Source organism: Aotus nancymaae, unplaced genomic scaffold (assembly GCF_030222135.1).
Source record: "Aotus nancymaae isolate 86718 unplaced genomic scaffold, 86718_ANA_hifiasm-v0.15.2.pri h1tg000016l, whole genome shotgun sequence".
NCBI lineage: Eukaryota > Metazoa > Chordata > Mammalia > Primates > Aotidae > Aotus > Aotus nancymaae.
This window is the reverse complement of record NW_026988428.1, coordinates 32,239,586-32,249,989: the sequence shown is the minus strand read 5'-3', so window position 1 is coordinate 32,249,989 and position 10,404 is coordinate 32,239,586. Positions and strand designations below refer to the sequence as shown.

General features: G+C 44.5%; 1 protein-coding gene across 1 annotated transcript; it reads left to right on the top strand.

Moving 5' to 3' along the window:
• The first annotated feature begins 7,808 nt into the window (after positions 1-7,808).
• LOC105709504 (testis-specific H1 histone) lies at positions 7,809-8,834 on the top strand. The gene has a single exon (XM_012441423.2). The coding sequence runs from the start codon at positions 7,866-7,868 to the stop codon at positions 8,640-8,642; it is 777 nt and encodes a 258-aa protein (XP_012296846.2). The 5' UTR covers positions 7,809-7,865; the 3' UTR covers positions 8,643-8,834.
• Positions 8,835-10,404: the final 1,570 nt, after the last annotated feature.

Sequence of the window (10,404 nt, the reverse complement as noted above, 5' to 3'; positions counted from 1 at the left end):
AACAGTAAACGTTGCTACCTGTTTCTTCTTCTGCTTTATCCCAGAAGGATACCTGCCAAATGTCAGTCTGAGCTCTCCTTTATGAGGTGACTTTGGATATACGGGTGTCGGGAGCTGCTTGAGGAAAGAGTCCTTTATATTAGCTCAGGTGCTGAGCTGTGAGCCCCATTGTTCATTCAGAGCTGCTGGGCTGGTAAATTTAAGTCTGCAGCAGCACAACTCATAACCCCCCCCTTTTTTCCCCCAAGTGGTCTGTCCCAGGGAGTTAGGGCTTTATGAGTTTCCGCTGTGCTGCTGCCTTTTTTTTTCTTCAGGGCTGCCCTGCCCACAAGGAGGCAGCCTAGTCACTCTCAGCCTGCAGAGGCTTCGCTGAGCTGCTGTGTGAACTTCCCTGCAGTCCTGTTTATATGGGTGTAGTTAGTGCTGCTTCTGCAATGTTGGCCCGCCTCTGTAATCACGGACTTTCTCTGTAATGGTGGGTTGCCTCGGCAACGGCGGGTTGCTGCAGCAACAGCAAGCTGCCTCAGTAATGGTGGATGCCCCTCTCCCACAGAGCTGGACCGTCCCAGGTTCAGCTGTGCTTGCTGTGAAACTCTCAACCCAGAGCGTTTCCAATTGCTGTTTTTTTGTTTTTGTTTTTGTTTTTGTTTTTGTGGGAGTGGGACCAGCCAGGCCTGATCTCCTGGCTCCCTGCCTCAGAGCCTTTTATTTTTTCATTGAACGGTCAGCCCTCTCCCAGGTGTCCTGGTCACCTGTTGAATAGGTGCCGGGATCTGTGTGATTTCCCATGCGGTGACCCACTGTGCCACTGAAACTGCTGCTCTGAGATTCGTGGTGCTTTTTTTGCCTGGGAATCTCCTGGCCTGGCTCCCTGTTTCAGCTCCTCTTGCTGGCTAAGTGGGAACATAGTCCCGTTTACTCTGCACTGGGAGCCGCTGCGCCGGGGCGCAGGCAAAACAGCCACACTGGCCAAAACAACCATGCTGGCGACCCATGGGGCTCCTCTGCCTGTGAATCTCCTGGTCTGTGGGCAATAAAAATCCATCTGGAAATGCGGCATCCACTCACCCTCTGTGCTTTCACTCAGAGCTGCAATCCTGAGCTGGATCTAACCGGCCATCTTGGAACTCCTCGAGCTATAAATTCTATTTTTATTTTTAATGGACATATAATAACCATATTTATGAGGTACAATATGATATTTCAATATGTGTATATGTGTGATGATCAAATCAGGGTAATAGGGCTACTTTTTCAGTCTGGCCCTCAGGAAACAGAAACCACACAGTAACTTAAACAGGAAAAGTTAATAAAAAGAATTTTTAAGCAACGATAGAAGAGTAACAAGCAAGTACAAAGTTGGGATGGGAGTTCAGACCTTATTGAAGAATATATAGTTGCAGCCCACTGGGTGGAAGAGAGATTTGCTGGTTTGCCCAGGCTAGAGCTGTTCCGTATTCACTGAGCAGGCAGGAATAACATTCTAGGGTACTGACAAAACAGGCTGATAAGTGGGCATGGAGAGGGTGTCAGATGTGCTACTGCAGGCATTCCTGGAACCAGGCGCTCAAGAGACCACTCTTTTGGGAATCTAGTGTATTTTTGTGTACAACTTGGGCCAGGATGTCTAAGAGCATCTATGTGGAACAAAGGCAGGGCAGCAAGCCCTGTAATGACCCTGGTGGATATGTACTCAAAACTGGGAAAAGGGGTGGGAAACAGCAACCTGGACCAAAGAGGCATTTGCTGAGAGTGGAGGGGGAAATAGAAGCAGGATGTTCTGTTTGTTCTCTGTGGCTCAAAGCCCTAAACTACTTGAGGGGTTCCCCTCAAGCCATACAAAAACAGGTGGCAGGCTAGATTTAGCATATAGGCCACAGTTTTTCACTCTGTTCTAGGAATCTGGTGATGGAGAGACGGCAGAGGAAAACCCCTTTTTCCTGCAGGATCTCTTCAATGGGCTCTACTGACAAAGCTTGCCAGCTTGCCAGCTAGAAAATGTAAAATATTTAAAAGGCCCAGATCTATTTCCACATATCAGGCAACAAAGGGTGAATTTGATGCTGAGAGGCAAAACACTGAAAACTGGTGGCATAGCTGGGTATGGTAGAAATTATGGTAGGGGAAGGACTGTTGCTTAAGCAAAGCTTTGGTTAATGAGAAGATGTGAGAAAAGAGCTGATATGGCAACTTTTCTTTTCTGGGTGGAAGATAGAGAAGGAGTATCCTTGTTGGGTTTACTTATGAGGTGTGATAATTCTTATTCCGAGCTTTTCCTTAGGTGAGGTGTTCACATTCTCTTCTGTAAAATGTGAATAACACTATTCACCTGCCAGTAGTGTTGAAAGAAGTAGTGATAATTTAAACACAATGCCTGATGAATAGGCCTTCAGTAAATGGTAGCTATTCTTCCCTATATGGATCAAAAACAGAGAAAAAGCCATACAAGCAGGAGTTGGGTTAAAATAGAAAATCAGGTATGATTTCCACAGAAAATTGAGAATTTAGTGTTTTTTGAATTGAAATATTTAGAATTGGAATTTTTAAGGAAAAAATGGAGGAAATTATGCTATGATACAGTATAATTATGGAAAGTATTGTGAAATAGGAATGAAAATAAGGCTTGCTATTGGTTATATTCTTTAGCATGGACATTTATTTTCATGGTTAATTTGTTGGAGAACAAGTTTTAATTAATGAATTTGGATTTTGTGGAATTTTAGGTTTTTAGAGATTGGATAGAAATAAGGTTCTCTGAGGTGGGGATGTATTATCACACAACATAAGATAGACATGTAGGTTTGAAATGTTTTAATTCTCAAACTACAATGCAGTTGCATATATATGGTAAATGATTTTCTGTGTTTCTGCTTTGGCTTCATTTGTGCAGTATTCTGGGATTTTGACAAGAGTGGATGTCTGGGGATTACTATAACAGAATTGAATGATGCCAGAATATAGTATTATTATGGGGTTGCAACTTGACTGTGCCTTGGGATGCCTCAAACCTCATATTGAAAGTATGAATCTTCAGAGAAATGGGTTTTCAGTTCGAGATTTAACTGACCACTGTAAAATGGTCCTTAGAGACCTCATACTGTGGGCTGGTGCAAAAACTTAACTATTAGTAATGCTTCGATGAGGGGCTTAATTTATGTAGCACACCTGTTTTGGGTAAGAAGAACTTGGGTAGGAATTTAATAACACTAAAAGCAAATGTTTTAATAACACTAAAAGCAAACATTTCTCCATTGCTGTCATTTGAGGGTGGAGGTGCAGGTATAGATTTTTATACATTATGTGGGGTATTTAAAGATCCTTGGTATTCTTCAATGGAAAGGGCCAGGGAGACCGGATCTTCATATTTTCAGTCTAATTGCCGAGAGATTTTCCTGGTCCTCTAGTGAGATCACTTGGGTGTAGGCACCCTGGACTCACTTCCAAACAATTGTTCTGAGGATTAAAAGGATGAATGCAGTTGCCAGACTATCTCCATACTTTTAAGGAACATAGTTATTTTATTTTTGCATTTCTTTTTGTAAGCCACTTTAGTCCTCTCCAAAGCCATGACTGGGGCTGATGGGATTGTTTGTTCAAATGACTGTTGTGGGGTCATTTGTATTAAAGTAGAAGGCACATAGTAGTTTAGGGGAAGATAGGGTCTTAGAATATAAAACCAAATGAGTAAGAAAGTGACTTTTGGGGAAAAAATGTAGTAGCGGGTTCAGGTCAATGGGGGAGTCTTAGTACACTGCTGACCAGGTTTCTGTCATTCAGCTTGGGATGAGATAAATTAAATAAATGCAAGATAATTGAGTCAGAAAGGCATAGGACCTTGGAATCCTGGGCCTCTGGATCCAGGGAGGGGCAGTGAGATAGACTGAGGTTAGATCAATATGTTACTGAATTTTGCTATGCTCTAGCATGGAGTTATCCTTGGTGAAGTTAAATCAGTGCAACTCTGTATGAGGGAGTGAGATGAATGAAACCTCTGATGTTCTTGGAATTTAGTATGTAAAGATTGCTTACTCTTTAAATCAACCAAGTTCCTCTACTGACCTCCAAGAACAAAAGCTATCTTGCTCTGGAACTCAAAGCAGAAGGATATAGGCTAGACATCATTCCCAATTATCCTTCTTCCTCCCCACAGCCCTCTTACCCCTGACCCACCAAGCTTCATGAAATTAAGAGCTATTGTTCTTTCTCACAAAAGGGTGGTGTTGTCCTCTTTAAGTGATAACTTCTGATTTATAATCACAGACCATTAAAATTCAAAGGGTAGCAAATCACACTGCCATGTGTGTACCTATGCAACAATCTTGCATGTTCTTCACATGTACCCCAAAACCTAAAATGCAATTAAAAAAAAATTCAAAGGGATACTTCAGGCTTGTCTTTGTGGAGCTGGAGTTGGTATCTCTAGATTAATGGTGTTGTGCTGGTTTTTACTGACTTTTTTTCCTAAGGAAATCACTTTTATGAAGTATCTTTTCCTTTTGGGATGTCAGAAGAAGAAATCTGGCAAGTAGAATTCTTCCAAAGAGGAAGAAAAGAACTCTTAAGGGATTGGTGATATGGAAAATATCTGTCAGCTAGCTTTCCTGCCCTCTGAGCCAGCTGAGTGGCAAGTGGGGCATTTGTTTCCTGCTCTCATTTAAAAAAATGATTCCTCTACTACTTACAGCATATGTGTACAGAGATCTATACAGAAATGAATGGTTATATATACAGATGAAAATGTTTGCTGCCGATGGTTTTGATTTTTTTTCATATATTTGTTTTCCTTTGATTTTGGCCTCTCCCAAAGGTTTCTGCTTGGTCTCCCTTCTGATCACAGGGGCCAATAAACATGGTTGGTTGATTTTGTTCCTGCTTTCATGATTATACCATAATGTCCAGTCAGTCCATTTTTCTCTGGATCAGCTGACTTCAAGTGTCCCATTTCACTCATTTTCTTCCTTATTCTCTAAGCAAACAGTTGCGCCTCTTTTTTATCTGGTGTTTGCCCCATCCTGTGGCCACTGGCCTCTGCAACCAGGAAAGGTAGCCAAACCAAGAGACTATACAAATGGGAAAAATCCTGTGTCGTGTGGTTCTGCCTCTCCATCTGGCAGTCCTTCCTGGGTGCACTGTCCCTGTGCTGATGCAGTAGTCCCCCGCCCATGGATATCCTCAGGGTCACATTACGGTACCCTGATTTTAAAGATGGGAAAAGGTACAGTGAATGCTTTTAAATACTCTTGAATCTGAGCAGCTCTGAATTGTGATTATGGAGATAAACTATTCCCTGCTGTAGAGTGGAGATACGTGGAGAGGGTCAACCTTAGAGAAAAGGAAACCTAGCACAGTACTTAAGAACTTAGGCCTTAGGATTAAGTAGACTTAGGTTTGGTTGCAAACTCTACCACTTGCTACTGTGTCACCACTTACAGTTCTGTCATTATCACTAGTTGTCCTTCACAACGTCCTTTACCTACCTTTTTAGTCCCATCTCCGGCTACTTCTCTTCTCATTGTCTACCCTCTCCTCACCCCTCAACACACACCTGTGTTTTAACCAGATAGAACTACCTGGAAGCTTCTTAAAAGGTAAAACCACTAGCCTTGTCTTCAGACCTAATGAATTGGAATCTGCACTTTATGAGTATCCCAGGGTACTAAATATGCACATTCAAGTTTAAGAAGTACTGGTCTAGCTGGGCGCAATGGCTCATGCCTCTAATCCTAGCACTTTGTGAAGCCGAGGTGGGTGGATTGCTTGAGGCCAGGAGTTGGAGACCAGCCTGGCCAACATGGCAAAACCTTGTCTCTATTTAAAAAAAAAATACAAAAATTAGCTGGATGTGGTGGCACATGCATGTAATCCGAGCTTCTTGGAGGCTGAGACATGAGAATTGCTTGAACCCGGGAGGTGGAGGTTGCGTGTGAGCCAAGATTGTGTTATTGCACTCCAGCCTGGGCTGAGTAAGATCTAAGTTACTTCCTGAAGCTTTGATTTTTAAAAGAAACTGGCACAGTCTAGCCTGTCTAGCCTGTGACTGCTGATGTGTGTGATTGCTCTCTGGAAAAGTATGATATGCTTGGCAATTTGGTGTATTCTTAGAATAATTTTTTGAATTATTCCCAACTAAACTGTTTCCAAAATAGGTCCTTAAGAAGCTAGTCTTTACTTGGTCCCCTTCATTTCTAACCCTTTGAAATTCACTCTGCTCCTTTCCCCTGATCTTCTGGAACTTTCTTTCTGAATCCAGAGAAACTCTCCTCACCAGAGAGGAATGATGTAAGCAGGCTCCATTAAACGCCTACTATGTATAGTGAAGGATATTGTTAGGTGCAGCATGGGACATAGAAGTTCAAAGACTGTAGCTCTCAGGGATATTTTTATTTAGTTGGAAAGACAGGACAGAAACATTCAAAGTAAAGTAACTTTATTCCTTATATCTAGGTAGCCCTTGCTCATCTACCTCTTCTGAAACTTTGCAATAATTCTGTGATGTTGGTAGGAAGGGAACGTGATGTTAGATGACAAGTCAGATGGCTGGCACATTCATCCCACAGCCACACTGCTGATATTAAGGGATTTGTTAATGTCATATGGCTCCTAAAGAGCTAGGATATGCATCCATATCTTCCAACTCCAAGTACAAGTTTCTTGTTTGTTTTTTGAGACGGAGTCTCGCTTTGTCACCAGGCTGGAGTGCAGTGGCGTGATCTTGGCTCAGTTCAACCTCTGTCTCCTGGGTTCAAGAGATTCTTCTTCCTCAGCCTCCTGAGTAGCTGGGACTACAGGTGTGTGCCACCACACCCTGCTAATTTTTGTAGTTTTAGTAGAGAATGGGTTTCACCATGTTGGTGAGGATGGTCTCGATCTCTTGACCTCGTGATCCACCCGCCTCGGCCTGCAAAGTGCTGGGATTACAGGTGTGAGACACAGCGCCCAGCCACTTTTTTTTCTTTTTAAAAGAGTTGTGCCACATTATACTCTGTAATGCCAAATTAATTTAAAATAAAGAAACAGCCATATAAGATTGCATAAGTAATTTTGGTGGTTGTGGTAGTTAAGAGGCAAGAAATCATTTGAAAGAGCTTGGGAAGTCTTCAGTGAAAAAAGATAATTTAGCAGTATCTTGAAAGATGAGCAGGACTTATCTGGGCAGAGAAAAAGGATGAACAATCCAAGAGAGGGGATGAGAGGGAGAAAAACACAGTATGTGCAAAGAATAATGATTAGACCAGTGTCCTCAGGCGATGTGAAATCTGCAATTGAATGTGGCATCTAAACTTCCCAGGCGTGGGAATCAGTGTTTAGGGTAGAGGGACCACAGTTGCTTCCTTCTTTTGCTTCATGCTCTTGCACAGAATCCACTGTGTAGAATTAGGGGACATGACTTCAGTTACCTGGGAATTAAAGGTGGGAGTTTCTAGGCTGGGTTGTGTTGCATGGACTACTCCGTGTATTTTCTGCAAGCACTGTATTGCTTGTTTCTTAAGGAACTGTGAAGGTAGATGGTGTGCAGTACCACACACACACAAAACACACACCAGCCACACACATACACACACCAGCCGACTAAAGAAAGCGGTGGAGATCGAGATCAGTTAAGTTTGATTTGGCAACAAAACCCCGAAGACCGTGTAGGTGACTGCTGCAGGTGGACAGGCACAGAAGACTTGAATGGATCCTAGAAGGAAGTGGCATTTGATTGGTTATTAGAAGTAAAAAGGGCGCCTGCCAGCCCATAATTAGGACCTGAAAATCTCTGCCCAGCTCGCCTTTGTGACGTGGCTCCCTCCACCCCAGCTATAGAACAGGCCTGAGCGGGTGAGGGAAAAAGACGGTGGCCCCGCGGAGGCGGGAGAGGGGCCATGGCTGAGGCACCTGGGCCCAGTGGCAAATCTCAAGGCCACTCAGCTATTCAGCCGCCAGCGGAAAAAACTGTCGGGGGACCACCGAGCTGCGGCCGGCGCTCCGTGCTCAGAGTGTCCCAGCTGTTGCTGCAGGCCATCACCGCTCACAAAGGGCTGACTCTGGCCACCCTCAGGAAGGAGTTCAGAAACGCCGGCTACGAGGTGCGCAGGAAGAGTGGCCGCCACGAAGCGCCCAGGCGGGAGGCCACGGGCACGCTCCTCCGGGTCAGCGGCAGCGACGCCGCGGGTTACTTCAGGGTCTGGAAGGTTCCGAAGCCCAAAAGAAAGCCGGGGCGCGCGGGGCCGGAGGAGGGCACGCGCGGTCCCCGGAGGACCCCAGTCGCGCCTCGGAGACCACGGAGGCGCCGCACGCGCCTTCGCAAGGCGGCCAGGAAGGCCAGAGAAGCGTGGAGACGGAGCGTGAGGGCGAAAGCCAGGGCCAGGGCGAGGAGAGCCAGGAGGGCGAGGCTGAGAGCCAAGGAGCCGCCGTGCGCCGGAGCCAAGAAGGAAGCGGGGACCACGGCGGCAGACAGGCGAGGACCGGCCGCGACGGAACACACCGGGCTGAGGTCAGGGCAGGACAAGAGGCGAAGCTCCAAGCCCAGGGAAGAGAAGCAGGAGCCCAAGAAGCCCGCACAGCGGACCATCCAGAAGCCAACGCCGGCTAAAACCGACCGCACATCTAGCGGGCAGGGGAAGACTCCACTAAGAGACTTCCTCAAAGTCCACCCCTAAATCTGAAGGTCTTCGGAATGCAGTCGAGGATGCCTCTAGTGGGAGCAGCTTCCCTCCTACCCAGGACGCATGCTTTTTCCCCATAGACCCCAGGAAGCGCGTCTCTCACACTAACTGAAATGAAATGGACCGCTCGACCACCCTGTGTCTATTTCCTCTTTGCCGCACCTGGAAGGGAAGGGGCGGGTGATGGTAATGTGCAGTTAAGAGAGTAAAGAACTGAGATTCTGTTCCTGCCGCAGGACTCGGAGAAATGTCTTAGAAGTAGACGAAAACAGATAGAGGAAAACCCGCGGCTTAACACGTGTTAGATACTCTAGCAAATCCAAATTGAGTTGTGGGGAGGAGGGCATGTTGGGAAAAGAGTAGACAGTCTTCAAGTTGAGTGGTCCCACTGATTGAAAGTGTTCTTAACTGAAATTCTTTTTAGGACAAAGTCCTCCCAAAATTGATTATAATGAGTTTGTAATTTTTACTTTGAATTGATAGCCTATTTTAATTAAAAAAAATTCTTATGTTAATCTTCAGTTAAATAAGTGTGTGAAAGCATCCAGCACAGGGCCTGGCATAGGGTAGGTGCTCGTCACTGAGAGTTAAATATGTGTTTAATTATTTCCCAGTGGAGTGGTAATGTGCTATAGCAGAAAACTACTGGACCAGTATGTAGTAAAACCAGGATTCTAGTCAAAGTTCTGCTAGTCTGACCTTTGCGGAGTTATTTCTCAACCATTCATGGTCTTGGTTTCCCTCTCAGTAAAATGTTGGGATTGGGCTGATGATTTTTAGGTGATTTAAATGTCAGTAAAATGAAAAGGGTACGTAAACGTCATGGCATATGGTTTGCTTGACAAAATTTAGCAATAAGGAAATTGTCTTCTGAGAAAGTGCCAACTCCTAGAGAGGAAATTATGAAGGTTTACAGAATGCAAGGCAGAAATACAAGGAGATGGAGAAGGCCAGATAATAGTGTTTTGCTTTTCTTAGCAATAACATGTATTGAGCACTGTGTACCAAGTATAGAACAAATGTATGATTTTAGTTCTGAATGCAGGGGTTCAGAACAGTGTGGGAGTAATTCTCCTGCCATAGCTGACAGGATACAGAAATGGTTCCTAGGGAAGTAAAACATCAAAGTTGCTGATTCAAGGAAAGGACTAGCTGTTTTCAGCTGAAGTCAAAGGAATGGGGACATGGAAGCAGCTGGCAAGTGCTTTTTATTCTTTAAGAGGTAAGAGTGGCAGTGGGAAGGTATTAGAACCTCTTGGGAGCTTTCTCCAGGTATACCTGACCAGTCTTTTCCTCAGGAGAGTCTGATATCTCCTACAAGGGGCAACAGGGTATGTGTATTTAAAACAGACAAAAAAACAAAACAAAACAAAACAACAAAACACCGTTAAGTGATGCTAATATTTACCCTTTTACACCCTTGAGGATCACTGCTTTAAGCCTAGGCAGAGCCTAGTAACTGTAGAACTCTTGCCGGTTTATCTCGTCTATAGATGATCAGAACTTGATTATTTTGCCATGTTGTAATTAAGTTTATTATGCACGTGAATCTGAGTGGAAGAATGCCTCTGCAAAGAGGCAATGAGAAAATCAAACATTGCCTATTGAACACAATTGGAATAAAGTTAATCAAGTGCCCTGATGATACCCAGATGTGTTACCCCTTTATAGTCTTAGGATGTTTTCACCTAAAGAACCAGTGAGAGAAGAGACAATTAGAGGCTGACTAGGTAGATAGGGAGGGTCTCAAGAGAGA

Excerpts from the sequence above, each read along its gene's own strand:
- LOC105709504 (XM_012441423.2), top strand. The coding sequence starts at position 7,866 with ATGGCTGAGGCACCTGGGCCCAGTGGCAAATCTCAAGGCCACTCAGCT.